Source organism: Macrobrachium rosenbergii, chromosome 4, assembly GCF_040412425.1.
Source record: "Macrobrachium rosenbergii isolate ZJJX-2024 chromosome 4, ASM4041242v1, whole genome shotgun sequence".
Lineage (NCBI taxonomy): Eukaryota > Metazoa > Arthropoda > Malacostraca > Decapoda > Palaemonidae > Macrobrachium > Macrobrachium rosenbergii.
In genome coordinates this window covers 78,138,517-78,156,257 of record NC_089744.1, presented here as the reverse complement: position 1 = coordinate 78,156,257, position 17,741 = coordinate 78,138,517, and the positions used below count along the sequence as shown (strand labels likewise).

The following is a 17,741-nucleotide window of genomic DNA, read 5'->3' as shown; positions in this document are numbered from 1 at the left end:
CAACACAGTTAAAAAGACCGCCTTCCTGCTTTGACAACTGACAGATGATGAGCATGGTATAAATGGGGCGGAGCTTAGTGACGTCATCAGTGACGTCATAGCTAGCCAATCAGGACAAAGAAATTCTCAATTACCGCTTGTTTATTGTTTTTATTTTTAACTGTTGTCAGTATCAGTACAGGTATCAGGAGTGCAACAAAAAATCTACACTTTCGTTTAAGCTTGCGAAGCTATTTTTATTATGGTGAAACTTAAAAAACAAGTAAAAATCATATTTTGGTTTGTGTTATCACAGCGCTCAATGTGGATGCTACCACCTCTTTCTCTAGATACCTTGGTCCAGTCAAGATACCTTTTTGAGGGGCATTTCAGGGGGTTAAGTCTGTCGTAGGCCTATAGATTTATGGGGGATATTCACAAACACAGTTTCTCATGTCCTATGAGGAATTCCAAAAGTACATCAATGCCACTAAGGCTATGCCCTCAAGAATGAGTCTCAGTTTATCCCACATGCCAAAAATACAAAAACCCTAAGGCTTTTAAAAAAGCTGTCAGCAAAATAAAGTTTATTTCTCAGTTCTAAACAATCAATATCAATTAAAAAGCATTGCTACAGAATGATTTGCTTCATCATAACCAAACAAATCTTATGAAAAGGTTTCTGACTAGTATGCATATGAAAATCTAAATTACCACTAGCCTCCTTACAGGCTTTTTATATTCACTGAATCAATTGTTTAGCATAACTCACTACTACTGGTTGACATGAACAACCATGCCACCTGCAACCCAACCAACAAAATAAAAAAAAAAAGCTCAAACACCAGATCCAAATACATTAAAGTTTGTCCTAACCACAGCACGAGAGAAAAAAGCAAAATGGAAAAAAAAAAAGACCATGGCCACCTTAATTTTGAAAGGACAGACTACTGAAGAGAAAGTGCAATAGAACAGATGTGGGACAGTGCAGCAGGACAGTCTTCATTATTTTCCTCTACCTTTGCTATAGGCCATGAAGACTTTTAATAATTTCAGTAGTAGCAGTCTGATTCGTCTGGTGAGGGTAGCTGAGGCTGCTTGCCACCAACGACGAGCAGCAAATACAGCAAATGAACGTCGGCCTGATAATATGTATATACAGTACAGTATTCAGTATGTGTTGTGCTATACCTTACTTGAAATTAAATGGAAAGATATGACAAAGAACAGAAATAAACTAAAAGTATGGAAAAAATGCGTTGCAATGAGAGTACAGTATAGTATAGCACTGTATTATAATATCTGTGCATAAGCTTTTGCAATGTATTATAATACTTGTGCATAAGCTTTTGAAAACACTAAATTTGTCAAGAAGGTGAATGAAAACCACATACAGTACTTGACTCAGCACATTCGGATTTGGCAACAAATATTAAACAAACATGATTAATAATTTTCATAGTACACGACAGTACATAAAGCTCACATACACCAAAGACCTTGCATAAGTACACCAAAATACTGTACAACACAAAAACCAATTACAGTATTTGGATGACTACTAAAATTTTATTTCACTAATCTTTTCATGTTTCAACAATACCCATGTAACAAATGTGCGAACATACAATTGCATCTACAGCTTGAAAGCAGGAATCCCTGAACCAAAAAATTTCTAACAAATCAATAATTTAAACAAAGTTTAAGACTGAATGGCTTTATATAAATTAAAATACCTAAAGAGCATAATAAATTTCTAGGTAAAACAATGACACCCCATGCTGTTTTATCACAAAGTCAACAGTACACATCATAGAAAATGGTTTGACCTGGACAAGCAAAACTAAACTAGAACAAATTAGCTATGGATATTTTTTATGCTATTTTATGTAAGTTATTTTATACAAGCACACTTTTATACCAACACACTCTTTCATTATTTCAGGTACAGTAATTACTTTTTCATAACCACAATCATCACAACTGAAGTGCTCAATATACATTAAATCTTGCATGTATCTTAAATCAGTCTTCATAGTCTAGGACTAATTTCTGTTTTTCTTATATCTCCCACTTCAACAGAAGTGAAGTTTCATCTACTTTAAAAACAAGAACATTAATTGCTCCTTCCCCATTCTCTTTAGGCAACAGAAACCTAGATAGCTCCATATTTGTATTACTGTAATAATGAAATACACTTCTATGCAAATTAGGCTATGTAGACTGCTTAAACTAGTTAATGTTTAAATGTGTAATGATGTTTTCTAACAGATGAGATGCATCAAGAAAGGCAGTTCCCTAGGTCAGAGGCAGAGCACAAAGGATGACATAAAAGTTAGGCTATTCTAGCCCAGTCATGACAGAACTCGGTGGGGCAGTGGGCATCTAATACCAGTTCTAAGGTTAGTGGAATTGGAGGGTGAACCTCTGATTCTAATGACTGCATTTGTGGTTCAAAACAAAGCCATTTGGTGGGCATTATTCTATAATTGGTCTAATTAACATCACCCATAGTATGTGCAAGGTGTTTACTGTTATCTTTAGTATTAAAATTTCCTCTAAATCCATGCAAAAAGCTTCCAATAGTTTGCTATGATTGTCATGTGGGTAGAACCATCAAGTCATCCAAAATGACAACAACCATGTCCTTTTATTTGTTATTTACATTAATATAATGTCCAGATTATGATAAGAGAAATATCCCAATTTCTTACCAAATTGTATGTGTTCAAATTGATCCTCATTTAAGGATGCTTTATTCATCCCTTCCCAGAAGCAGACTGTATTATCTAGTTCATTTTGAAACTTTATAGTTTTCACGGATCCAATATGAATTACAAATGGGAACAGCCTGGGATAGATAGAAATGAGCTTTGCAGACCATTATCATTATCAGTAGTCACAATAAAATAGACCATTACCCCAAATTGTTCCTCAACCTAAATATTCTTTTTTAACATATAGACAAAGCTACATAATGAATTTCATGGGAGTGTTGAATAACATATGTAAGTATTATTTCAGGAGGTAGTTTTCATTGTCGAGCTTCAGTGCTCAATGAGTCATTGTGTGTGTTGAAAATGTTACAATAGGCCTACATTATTTGTCAAGGATTCACATCACACAAGGTTTATAGGTTTCTTCTGTTCTATTTGCATGATTTCAGTAACATGATAGGGATATGATGTGGTGAAACTTCCAAATTAGGCCGTTCTAATTGTATCCATTTCCTTTTCTGTCATCTCTTCCATTACTATATCTTGCAGCATCAGATTATTGCTGCTTCAGCTGAAAAATGTTATATCTTGTGACTGGTACAGGGCTGAATATACAGATACATATCTTGCTGCAAACAGTAAATTTCTTCTGGTGGTGTGATTAATGAGCAATTTACTATGAAGGGGCCAATGCCATTTTTCACTTTCAGAAGTTTGAGGGCATATGAAAGGAAAAATTTGGGATTCTTAGATTCTTTACTGTTTTGTTTTCCCTGGCTTGATTACTGGATTCCAGTGAATATTAGTCTTTGTTGTGTCTCCATTACTTTAACTGTAATTCTAAGCGCATGACACAAGCTCAATTGGTCTTGACACAAGCTAGCTAGTCCTCCCAACTTGCATAATTTGCCCAGCATAAGTTTTTATATTAGTGACCAAATTTGTCCAGTGTTTCCTAAACTTCTGAGGTACTAACTTGGTTTGCAGAATCTTAGTATGTCTTCCAGTCAAACAGCTGAGCACCAATCATGATAGGGTGCTGGGTGGGCTATTGTGTTTAGTCAAGCAGTGTAATGTCACAAATTATTAGGTACAGATCAGATAGCACTAATTATAGGTTTTAGGTGTTGCTTAGCAGATTATAATTGTTAAAATTCAATCAAGCTCTTTAGCATTTAGAAGTATCACCTTGGAATTAGTCAGTTAAATCACTAATATGTTAAGTAAGGGAGACACTTAAAATGTCATATTAAATTTTAAAAGCCAGGAGGGAATAAAATTAAGCTATTTGGTTTCCGCTCTTACTCTTACAATATTCCTAAACCACAAGAAATTACCTATTCTATACCCTACCGAAAAACTAAAAATTACCTATTCTATACCCCACTGAAAAACTAAGTAAATCTTACAAAATACCAAGATTTAAGGTTTTTTGTCAGCCATGTTCCCTAGTCTCCTCCAAGTAAGTTCCTGTGCGATATGAAAACACATGCAAACCCTACACAGGCTACAAAAGACATGCCGGTTCATGCAACCATTTGCAGAATGAATTAAAAGTATGAATGTTAAAACTTTATACTTCGCCCTGAAATGCAGTGCTAATGCTTACTCTACTCCAAAAATGAAAAACTGTCATCTAAACATGCTTCCCAAACAATGTACCAACAAGAGGCACATGGTCTCTAAGAAGGGCACTACTTTTAAGCTAGCCAGGATTGTCAATGATACAGTATGGACCTTTAAGGCAGTGTCTATGCAATGTCAATGGTCAATAAAAAGTATACACAGTATCTTGCATTCCTTGTCAAACCATCACTATCTGCAGTTTTTTCTAATCCTGCCTTGGTCATAATGAAAAAATTAACAACACAACGTAATCCACAGACAACTACCAGCTTTGCTCCCAAAATCTCTAACTTGTTAGAAAATACATAAAAAAAAAATTATGGAGAATACATCATTACCCAAGTACTGCTAAATGAAACTGAGAAAACCTGAGTACTGTAATTTCAGAAACTAAACAAGTAAAAAATCGCCTGAAAAGTTTCTTTGGCACAATCGATTTTTCTGTACAGCATGTAATCAAGGACAACAAAAATAGATCTATCTTTCGGGGGTCTTGGTATACTGTAATGCTGTATGAGCCGCGGCCTATGAAACTTCAACCACAGCCCAGTGGTGGCCTGGCCTATAACGTTGCTGGATGCACCATTACGGCTAATTTTAACCTTAAATAAAATAAAAACTGAGGCTAGAAGGATGCAATTTGCTATGTTTGATGACTGAAGAGTGGATGATTAACATACCAATTTGCAGCCCTCTAGCCTTCATAGTTTTTAAGATTTGAGGGCGGACAGAAAAAGAGTGGACAGAATAAAGTGCGGACGGACAGACAAAGCCGGCACAATAGTTTTCTTTTCAGAAATCTAAAACCGAAAATGAAAGCTGAAGGAATCATTTAAAAGAAAATCACGAATATCCCTGCCAAAAAAATACAATTTATTCCAAAAATAACCCAAAGGTTGGATAAACAAAATATGCTGTCAAACTCTGGCAATAAAGCTAAGCCATAACTCCATCTATTCTACTGAATGAACAAAACACTCCAAAGCCCAGTGTAACTATGTATTCATCTATTCTGCTGAATGAATAAAACATTCCAGTGCCCAGCGTAAGTACGTATTACAGGTGGTCTTACTCTTTCCCTATTTGCATGTAGTGCAATGTTTGCCAAGGTTTTGTTATTCTTAAAAAAAAAAATAAAAAAAAAAAAAATAAATAAAATAAAATAAAAATAAAAAAGCCCATTGTTCTGATGCACTGAGCCAGTATCAAGTGTTCTTTAACATTTAAAAGGTAGCATCCATGCAAGACAACAATGGGCTACTTAAAACTTATTCTGAAAAGATCAGCTAATCTTAGAATGCTTACCTTGAGACAGTGTCTTTCCTGTACACCTGTGCTACTTAACAGATTTTTCCCACCTGTTTAACTTATGTCCTATGTCTTATTTCATGACTGCCTTTTTATGAGTTAGCCCTACTATCAGCCAAATATTACTTCTCCCCCCTTCTTCAAGCCAATGCTTGTTTAGGGCATTAGGCAATTATTTCCATTCCTTTTTTGCTTGTACTAATTAAGGGCTTTGGCCATGAAGCCAATCTCAGTCTTTTGTGCATCTGCTTTTCTCTCATGTTGGAATGATTAACACCCAGAAAATCACAGACATAAATTACCAACCCCGACAATTTTGTCTTTGTGATTTTGGCATTTGTATCAATTTAATATGGAACCAAATCATATTAGCAATGGAAGGTTCAAGGCATGGAGACTCATATGTCATCGGTTGCAACATGGTCCATCTTATGATTAAGCCTGGCATCATCTACCATGTAGATAACCCACATTGACCCTGACCAATGTTTAGTGTCATCTACCACTTTCTGACAACATAATGGTAAAGCAATGATCAACAACATATTTAAGGAAAGGATTTGTCTTACAGCCTCTCAAAGTCAAATAATACTTTGGGTGGAAAGAATCACTTGTGAAATTTCTTATGTTTATAGCCATTGCACCTGGTCATCCCAATTCCACCAAACTTGATTTGTTGTCAGCATTCATAAAATCTGCAATGGACGAATTTAAATCAGAAATAGTTAATGCAAGCTGGAAGTCTTAATGGAGTTTAGTTGTAAGTGTCTACATTGCTTCCATGGGTTTGATTATGAAAAAATCTTAAGGCTTTGAGAGAAGTCAGTACAGTACAGGAAAATATGTGGAAGGAAGTGGACCACTTATTCTCTCAAATTTTAATAGCGCAAGTTACAACATATATCATCCACAAAGATGAAGAGAGAGAAGCAGAACACACAGCCAAAAATTTGGCAATGTTTTCAGTACCACACAAGTTCTAAGATTTAGCCTATACAAATATTTAAATCCTTAGATGGAACACAGCATAACATAAACCCTTGGCATCATGAAGAAATAACAACATCCCTGCAACTGTGAGAGAGAGAGAGAGAGAGAGAGAGAGAGAGAGAGAGAGAGAGAGAGAGAGAGAGAGAGAGAGAGAGAGAGAGAGAGAGAGAGAGAGAGAGAGAGAGAGAGAGAGAGAGAGAGAGAGAGAGAGAGAGAGACCCAACAGTAAGTTTTATACAATAGGAAATTTACTACAAAACAGCCATTACTATGCACAATACTGTATGTAACAAAGTACAATACAGTAACAACATTTCTATTCCAAAGAATCACCCATGAATTTGAAGCACACCTAAAGACCACCAACTTTGAGACAAAGTTTCTACATAATTTAACCACCTTTAAGAACAAAAAAAGCAGGTGCACCACCAGAACAGCATTTAATCCAGAAACAACAGTTGGAAAAAACTGAAGCAATGGTGCAAGGTGCTTTAAAAAGTAACATCAAAGACCCTCAAACTATGAGCAGAAAGAATGTTTTACAGTATAAGGAATTAAAAGATTTAAGGCACTGGAATTTCCCTGTTTAAACAGGCTACATCTTAAAGGAGTTGGTCAAATAATTTTTCACAAGAGGTTACATTAACATTAGTGTGAAAAAAAAAAAAAAAATTACTCATGCCAATCCTGTCTAAAGGATAAAGGTCCTGGGGAGTTGCTGACATCAAAAAATGGGAAAATTATTCTAGTAATAGCATGTTGTGTTACATACCATCATATATAAAAATACAACCAATCATTATAATCAATGCTTTACCTAGTTCCTTAAGTAGCAGCAAAAACTGAAGCCATGTTACGGTAAGAAAGCAAATCAGGTGTCAAATACTCAATAATTATTCAGCAGTATTTAACAGTGTACCTATGCAAAGTTGAACAGTGTGTGGAAAAACTGTGCAAGGTCAGCAATCCAATCTTAGTTTTTCTGATAACTGCAACTTAAATCTGTCTTTGGAGGGAGCAAATAACTGCAATAAGAGTAGCATCATCTGCATGATGCATTGCCTTAGTTTCTTAAGCAACAATCTAACAACTGGTATATATTAAACAAAAGTAGGTACACAAAACAGAAAACTATTGGTTGTCAGTTACACATACAAAGCTGTTCACTAAGATCACACATGCAGCCTGTAACCGAGTTTAATGAACTTGAACTCTTTCTCTATCGAGTAAACTGAAAAGGGGGAAAAAGTATGAACTCATTACTGTGCTGCAACCTGTGATTCCAAGCTCTAATGCTTCTTATTTTCCTGACTAATGGTATGAATTTGAAGTCTTGTATGGTACGCTACTCTTCCATGAAGGCTACAGGAAATACTGTTCCTTCCTTGTTCAAAGGTTTCAGTAACTTTCAACACTGAACTGATGTCCCTGGCTGACAGTGTTGCACACATCATTAAGCTAGTCAATACTCCCATGGCCTAACTGGGTTCCAAATAAAAATAGGAGCAAAAATACCATCAACTTGGATAACTTGAACCTCAAGGGCATGTAGGCTATGTGATGAATGAAAAGGATTGTATTTAATACTGTACTCCACTTTGCAGTCTGAAACGCAACAAAGCAAAATGGTAGAATATCCTAATGAATATTCTTTAGTTTTTTACATCTTACTGGCTAGTGTCTTATGAAATAAAAAGTACAGTATTAGGGACAAAGTGCAGATCTAAAAAGGGATGCATATGGTGAAAAATGTACATGAACACAAAGGGTATCAAGTTCTTCTGTGCTAGTATTGTCTAAGTAGCAGGACAGTGGATGCACAACATAACTACTGAAAAAAAAAAAACACACAATGCCTCAGACAATTGTGATATGCACACACCGATAAACAGTTTGTCTAGCCTAAGTCCTTCACTTTAGCTACAATTGCCCCCACCATTTTAGCTTATCTTAATATACCAGACTTTATCTTACTATACCACAGTCTGGTCAATTGACAAATATTTGTTGTCCTCAGAAGTCTATTAATGAGTTGTGTATTATTGATGAATTCTACAAGACAATCAACCATACATCAATAATATAACCTGCTGAAGGACATACATACTACAAACAACTTCCTTATTCACATAGCCATCTTACTTCATCCCCTATAAAACTATGATTTCAATACTGTATATACAATACCATGAGGAAATACAATTCTGTCATACTTTACTGTTTACTGCTATGCTGTATATTAGTGCATGTGTATAGGATAATTAACAAGCTGAAAATTAAGAAGGAAATGGGAAGAGCTTACAGATATACAGTAAAGCAGTTTACAATAAATTAGTACTGTAGTTTACATTATTTACATTAAAGTGAATCTATTGACAATCAAGTAAAGAGGTATACACTTGATTTACTCCAAGAAGCATGATAGCACACGAAGAACATCAATCAAATTACAGTAGTAGTTTAACCTACATGCTCCAAGCAAGGGGACCCAAATCAAAAACCGCGATGATGGCAATGGTAAGGAACTGAGCCAATGTTATATGGGCTTCACTACAACCTTCTGACTACTTTCAATGTGCTATGCCTAAACTGTTTATAGAAAGGCACACAGTATACAAGATTTGCAATTCAACAATAACTGCCATAGTCTACTAAAGGCTTATAGTAAATTATCATAATTCTTTGACATGCCTCTGCAACACGCTAAGACAGGCTGTGCATCATTTCAATTTTACCATAGTGACAACCTTCATAGCTTAAAATCCCACAAATTACCAATATAAAACTTCTTGTCTACAACAAATAAAGACAGACATTTGATAATAAAAATCACTGCTTATGTAAAATGATGGGCAAGTTTCCAATGAGCAAGATATTTATCTGTTAATGCTGGAAGGATAATTCAATTTTAAAATTCAAGTTGGCTCTTATGCACAGCTGTGTCTACCTTTACCAAGCTGCACTGGAACTACTGGACATACAAGACCCAAGCAGTCTCTTTTTTGGTTTCTTGAAAAGCATATCCTTCAAGTTCATTTCCTTTGGTTGATTTTAAAAAAATATTCCATAATACATTTACTACCAGGCCTTTGTATACAACAGTTCCTAATTGGATTGTAACACTCAACACAGTGCCTTCACTACAAACAAAAAACCAATGTTATTGGTTGCCGAATTAATATTTAACAGAAAAACAAGCAAATACCAATGAAATGCCCTTGTTAGGCTATATAAAGGTTAAATGGGTCCAGGGGGCTAAAATCTGCAAACTGGCAAAGAAAACATTGTCCTAAGTTAGGTCAGTTCAGTATGCATACCTGCAATCCTGAACACCAACCTAGCAGAACCCCGCACGGTAAGGTTAGGTTAAAGCGAATCCCTGAAATTACCACAGACAGATTTTCTTGCCTATATATGTAATTTTTATATGAATCCATTTTTGTGAAATTTAAGCTTTCAAGCCAAGTACTGGAGGCCTATTGGCTTTTGTTACAAGAGAACCATATGCATATATATATTCCTCTGAGAGAATCTCTTTCTCGTGTAGGCTACTAGGCCTATACCATTTTTTGTTTCTTTCTAAAAATACTGAGTTAACTATGTGTTCCCCACTGCGATTAAATACAGGCCTAAGAATATGGGAAAATTTTTCACGTGTTCACCACTGTGGGTAAATTTAGGCCTATGAGTAAGGGAAAAAAAATAGTAAAAGCCATAGAAGACTAAACAGCCTAAGGAGTCAAAAAAACCTGCCGTTCATTTGTTTGGCACGAAATTTTCAGACATAGGCTAGGCCCCATAGGCCTAATTATCAAGCCAGATTTTGAGAGGTTAGTTTAACCATGTCAGCCACGAATTATAATTCAGCAAGGGCGTCAGTTACCTGTGCTAGGTGAACAGTTACAGGTTAAAGACCGTATCGCGTTTACCTGTCAGCTAATGAACTACGCGCGGTACAAAGAGTAATATTCCTAAGCTTACGATCTAAGTGGGCTAACCGTGAAGGCTTAAAGCTTACAGCTTCGGGTTACTGTAGCACAGTGTACCGCAGATAATAGTAAATCAGTTGGTCATTCAAATTAACATGTTAAAAAGGACCCCATATGTTTAATAGCGCGTTCCCAAGACTAGAAAGTTGGTATACATTATAAAAATGACTCTCACAAACCTATGTTGCACATTACTGAATAGACTTTAACCCGTCCAGGAAATAATTCTACATGATTAATAAAAAGCACTCTAACTACGACATAAATGACAAACAACAGGAAGCGATTTTTTACCTGTGCAAATTTTCCCCATCGTAAAAAGTTAAACCAATCGCAACTATCGCATTATACTGATGGCGTACATCCAAACGCACTGACATCACAAATCCTACTGACGAAATAAAAACAGCAGCAGCCTGACGATGGTGCTCTGCAGTTGCCAACGATTAATTTTCACACTTTTTCCTTACTGTTCATTTTTATATTGTTCCTATTTCATTAGATATACGCGTTCCTTGGTCGCTAATACAAGAGATGCGGTCTTCATCATGAGCAGCGGATATGAGACGAAACTAAAATGCGAATTATCGATGGTAAATGTCAAAATGGTCGTTCCATAGTCTATCGAAGTGCGACTTTTTCTTCATTTACTGCCTGCGGCAGTTATGAGAATCTTTGTCCAGAAAGCCACATCTTACTTCCACTATAACTATGTCGCATGAATTACCAGACTATAAAGCAAATGTTTCGATGATAGTGCAACAATTTACCGAGGCTTTACCAAAGCTTTCTTCATGAAGTGAATAAGTACTTAATAATAACAACATTTTCCCTATTTTTATCTTTGTCAAGTTGAGAAACAATTCTCAATACAGTGACTTTTCAACATGAAGGTTATGAAGAAATTAACGAAACTACGTTCCAACCAGGCTCCTTAAAAATGGAGAAATGCGATGAGCACAGATCGTGATGATGTCCAATAGTAATTTATCCTATAAAAGATTCACTGGCGAGAAAATAGAGCTATGCAGCTCCGAAACAGTCTCCGGCAGGGGTGCATTTTTACGAACGTCGATGATGGGAATGTTGTGTTTCGCAAGTCACCGAGTGAAAACAACGCTGTAAACACACACACACACACGCACACACACACACACACACACACACACACACACACACAGAGAGAGAGAGAGAGAGAGAGAGAGAGAGAGAGAGAGAGAGAGAGAGAGAGAGAGAGAGAGATTGTCATAATGCCACAGTGACAACGGATGATTCCCCAGTTTTCTTTTGTCAAGTAAAAAGAAACGTACCATAAACCTAAAACAAACATGTCATAAAAAAACAAGCAAAAATCATGAGAGGATGTTAGTCTCATGTTTTGTGAAGTTGCCTACTACGAGTTTTATTCAGCATCCCACTGATCTGCCCTTCGAGTTTCATTCCTGTTCTGTACTTAAATCCGACTTCAAGCCATGTTACTCGGATTTTTATCCCTTAAACAACGTATCTTCCTTAGAGATAACAAATGCACGAACGTGCACAGCTAACCAGATCGCCAGTGAGTAACATAGGACTATCAAAGAGTTGCATGCAAATTAAAAAAAAAAACGCAAAAGTCTTCGACTCCTATACAAGTGTCAGTATACTCACATGACGCAATGACGTAAGACAATTTTATTTTGCCATGTCTGGTGCGTGAGTCAGCACATGACTAAGTATACACATTTTGATCAAGCGGCATTTTCTGGCTGCACAAGTTAAACTAGCTGTTCTTTGATAGCGGCCGAAGAACAGCTGTGGATGGAAAGTCATGTAAAAACAAATGAAACTGCTATGTATTACCATGAGATCAAAATAGCTTCTAAATGACATGGCAACAGTAGCTTTGGTTTTTAAACAGTAAAAAGTCAGGATACATAAACTGCAACATTGTGGTCGTACGCTAAAAAAAGAAAAAAAAAATATAAGATTTTTTTCTCAACAACCAGGGGTCTTTTGTCCTTGCAATATAATTTTCTATTAAATAATTTTAAGATATTTTATGTTGATAAACAATATACACAACAGAGAAAATGCTTTGTGTTCCATTTCTTGAGAATTCATCATAGGTATTCCTGTGGTTGGAAAATTATCCTTATACACAAGCACACATACACACTGGTATAGATATGAATGTCGAGCCATCCAGCAAAATGAAATATTCCCACATGAACGCAGTAGTTCAAATGATGTACGTAAAAATTTAAAGAAATGAACTCTTCGGAATCAATAAAAATCAAGTAAAAAATACGCCAAAGTTTATTCGGCACAATCGGTTTTCTGTACAGCCGCTACAGCGTTTGCCATAATCGTGCTTCAGGCAACGATATAGGATAGGCCACCGCCGGTGGTGGCCTATCCTATATCGTTGCCTGAAGCACGATTATGGCAAACTTTAACCTTAAATTAAATAAAAACTACTAAGGCTAGAGGGCTGCAATTTGGTACGTTTGATGATTTGAGGCTGGATGATCAACATACCAATTTGCAGCCCTCTAGCCTCAGTAGTTTTGAAGACCTGAGGGCGGACGGAATATAATGCAGACGGACAAAACCGGCAGAATAGTTTTCTTTTACTCAAAACTAAAAAGAATTATAATAAATCTGAGGTTATAACAGCATCGATCTAATTACTCGTACTCTTTATATTGAAATTGGAAATACAAAATAATAATAATAATAATAATAATAATAATAATAATAATAATAATAATAATAATCTACAGTAAAGTGTAAGTTTTATAACAAATGCTGCCATATTCTTGCCTTTTGGTGACCTGAACCATACATCTGCAATTTACTAAATTTTATCACGAAAATGAGTAGAACTGTGCAGTTCCCTGCAGCATGATTTACGAACGGCATTGATTTATGAAAACATCATAAAATTTGCCATTGCCTGAAAACCTACGTAGCTTAGGGTTTTACTTAATATAATTCTTGAATACTGGTGAGATATTTTGACTAAACGCCCTGTCGAAATCCCAAAAAAGGTTCGGGGGAAAAGAATATAGCAACACAGCATTAGTCCCGTGTCATTGGTTATCTAATCAAGCGTCTTAGAACAGAATTAAAAGCGAAAATTACATTTTTCAGTGATTTTTTATGATTGTTCGCATCTGAACGAAGACCATTGATTCATGATTATAATATTACCAAATTTTCAACTGTAATAAAACCGTTTCCAAACGTCAGTTACAATTTCTGCTGCTTCGATATTTGTTGTACTAAGTGTATACGTAGTGACAACCACACGAAATTTCAAAAAGGCAGCTTTTGTCCACAAAAAATTACACAAAAGAAGATTATGGAATCTATCTTTTCTGGCGCAATATCCGAGATGCATTATCAGTAACGAAAATAGATGATTATCGAGCAAAATGTCTCAGGAAGGATTAACTCGATAAGGTTTAGCTCACCTTCCTGATTTAACCACGGTCCAGATAGACCGTGGATTTAGCCTACTTGTTCTATATCGACAAAGACAGACAGACAGATGCCTCGGAAACTGTAAAGTCGTTTACAGCAGTATTTTTTAGACTAATAATGTATTTGAGCTTTATACATATAATATTTATTGTCTCGTCTGGTTTAAAATAGATGAAAGGCATTGGCAACACACATTTTCTGTTGCGAATATAAGGCAACTCAGGCGTTTCAGCCTGTCCGCCTGACTGATCAGTGACCAGAAATAATCTGCTCATTGTGTATGTGTGCGTGTATGTGTGTCAGCATCACAGCCTGTCTCACTGAGTCTCACGCTTAATAAACATAGCCTGCTTTCAAATGTTAAACAGTCATACATCAGTAAATGTTCCGCTGATCGTCTGGGAAGTCTTCCTGTTTGTAAAACAAAAAATTCACAATACCTACTTAGAGCTAATAGTCTAATGGTGTGTTTGATTATGTTTCTTTGTATGACCATATTCAGTCAAATATGATTTTTGATACGTAAGACATTTCTTAATGATATATTGTGACACTGGAGAATCATTTGTATTTTGAATTCCTTTTAGATCTGTTAAAATTGATTGAAGGTGGATGTTCTCTTTGAAACCTACATAATCTTTGGATGGTTTTGAATGCTTGAATTTTAACTACCTTGAATGATACAACGCTTAGTCTTGGAACGTCAAGCTTGCCCTGCAGTGATGTTAATTATTTGGAAAAAATGTAGATGTTGCTCCTAATGACGTATACTGTCATACAAAATTTAAATGTAATAATTTTCAACCTGAATTTAGGCGAAGGAGCCTACAAAGGTGTAGGAAACATTTTCTTTTTTATTATGAAAAGGAAGAACACAAGCCTGTGAAAATTTGATGGCAAGGGAATGAAACCTACCTTAGTACTTGTGTAACATCATGGATAGGTCTAGGTACAGAACTTACAAAAAAAAAAAAAAAAAAAGATAAGTACTATCATTCCTTTAAAGCCGAATGAACATGTGGAAAAGCCTTTAGAAATAATACCAAAATGGCCAAAGTATCATTTGTGAGCATGGCTATCGAACATCGAGGCCTGCATGGTCTCTGGTAAGCAATCTGAGCCTATTTACGCCCGCCAGAGTAAATTGAGCGGTGTCTCTGTAGTCGTTATGCGCAGGATGGCGGGAACGAATTACTAAAGCTATTTATATCCCTCTGAGGGAAAGAACAATTGATAATAATGGCAGATTTGAGTCTATTAAGCCTCAGTTGCTTACTGGTCATGTCGATTTTGATTTGTGGCCTTGAATTTTGATCGTTTGCTTCGGTTTAGATAAAAATAAATGACGAACAGCAATAGAAACCTGCGAATAACATGCGTACTATCTATATCTGTTTTTTTTTCTCCTAAATGAGACCTTTTTTATTCTCCGGTCGAGACTTTTACCATTACCGAGTTAACCAGAGTAAATTCAAGTGTGGAAATGATGTCAGTTACTGTAGTTGTTTCTACTGAAAAGGAAAAGCAGCAGAAACAGATGCAGTAACTTCGAATAGAGGAATGAGTTATGTAAAATGGTTGACTGACATGTTGAGGAATTATTGCAATAAGGAAGTTGACTATATATATATATATATATATATATATATATATATATATATATATATATATATATATATATATATATATATATATATATATACATACATACATACATATACACACACACACACACACACACACACATATATATATATATATATATATATATATATATATATACATACATATACATGTGTGTGTGTATGTGTATACATGTATACAGAGGAAACTAGTCCAACGTTCTGTCTAGGAAACTGTGGAAGGAAGTAACAGGTACCTGTTTGCATGCAACATCGAAACGCGAAGCAAATATTTTCGTCTGCACACAGTGAGTCACTTAACCACAAAAGCAAGCATCTGGTTACACCTATTTGGGGTAAGGGAAACCACTGCAACGACAAAAGATAAAAAAAAAAAAATACACATTTAGAGAAGTAAAACATGCTTTAAGGACGCCTGTGAAGAATTCGCAGTACATTATTAAAAAATAATTGCCTAAGGAAAATCAGGTTAATTGGGTTACACGCACATTATTTTACAGTTCTCATGCTTGAAGAAATAATTGAAGGAGACAGGGATGTGTGTGTGTGTGTGTGTGTGTGTGTGTGAGAGAGAGAGAGAGAGAGAGAGAGAGAGAGAGAGAGAGAGAGGTTATGTGCAACAAGCCTTGTAAACTCAATGCTTCGCTATAGACTAGGGTCGATAGTCTTCAAGTTAAAGGCTGCTGGTTCGCTGTTAAGAATCCAGACACAAATAATTATCAAATACTGGAATTTAACCTGTAATAATAATTATCACGTGATGACGACTTCGATAACCATGAATATTTTTTTTTCACACGCAGTTTCTAGGATTGATAAGCGTACCACAATATTGCGCACCACATTATTACATTACTTGTGGAGATGTGTTGGCTAATTATACAAAGAAATCATCAAAACTTGGTGGCTATTTAAATACAAAACGTAAAGAATTAGGTTCAAAACCAGCAGATGTTCTTTAAAAGAAAGGGCTTTGACTCTATAAACCTCCGGAAGCAGGTCTGCAAAATTTTGTACATAACCTCCTGTGCTTTGCAAGTCTTTAGTACAGCGAAGCTTCATAATTTCATGTTGCTAGAGATACAAGCCATAAATGGTTGTTGGAAAACCAGAGGTAGAATTTATTAAAGATTTGTGCACAGAAATGCTGTGGGTGATAGAAGCCTTATTTTCAAAAAAGAAAGAGAAAAAAATCGTGATACTGAAGATCGCCTCACAAATCTGATTAAATTAACTGAGGACTTCTTTGCTGCAAGCTGAATGTACAGCCATTACTAATCGTGTGATTCTGAACCTAAGGAGGATTTAATTTTTTCTGCTTCATCACCCACAAAAAAATACAAAGTTCAGATGAGTTCAAGTGTATTAATGGCTACATTCTTAACAAATTTTAGCTGCAAAATAAGTTTTGGAAGGGTGTATGTGCTTATGGTGTCATTTGCCCCAGCCTACAAGACAGTGTATTGCTTCTCGTTCTCGACGGCGTCTTGAACAGACAAATTGTGAGCCATGTGAAACGAATGCTTTATTTTCGAAAACATTTGCTGCGCTGTCATGATATGGAAACAGATCGTAAACCGTTAATATTGCCTGAATTGTTACTCTGCCTAGCAAAGGGAAGAACCTGTCAGGGAGTCCTCAAAGGAGCTTGTAGAATTGGTACAAGAAAAGAAGCTAAACTGGTCGTAATTGTTTCGAGATGTGCGAATTGTATACGCATATTGTCCTATCTAGCTGACTTGTGTCCCATATTGATGGAACTCAGTATCTTTATGTAAGGAAGGAAAACTTTGCATTTTTTGCGACGACAAGTTGAAGTGACAGACAGAAGAGAAAGAATGCGAGAGCCAAGTGTCGGGAGGATGCTATTACGTTTATCAACAACTAGCCACAGTTAATCAGTGATGCAATCAGAGCAGTTAAGATTGGGGACAAATTTGGAAGAATTTCGAAGCTACACGATAAGTTGTTTCCTTGTATTCGACTCAGTCTGTGTGAATGGACTCTCGCGTGAATGAATT

At 35.9% G+C, this 17,741-nt stretch overlaps 1 protein-coding gene across 2 annotated transcripts in view; it reads right to left on the bottom strand.

Annotated features, from left to right (window-relative positions):
• LOC136836661 (lysosome membrane protein 2-like) overlaps nt 1-11,049 on the bottom strand; it is a 43,706-nt gene extending 32,657 nt beyond the window's left edge. Inside the window, exons 1-2 of one of the 2 annotated variants that reach the window (XM_067101135.1) lie at nt 10,904-10,995; nt 999-1,121 (exon numbers count right to left, since the gene is read on the bottom strand). In XM_067101135.1, coding sequence (XP_066957236.1) covers nt 999-1,121; nt 10,904-10,922 — 142 coding nt within the window. In that variant the 5' untranslated portion in view covers nt 10,923-10,995. Of the gene's footprint in view, nt 1-998; nt 1,122-10,903 lie in introns of both variants that reach the window. The other variant, XM_067101142.1, reaches the window with a different exon arrangement.
• Between the last annotated feature and the right edge of the window lie 6,692 nt (nt 11,050-17,741).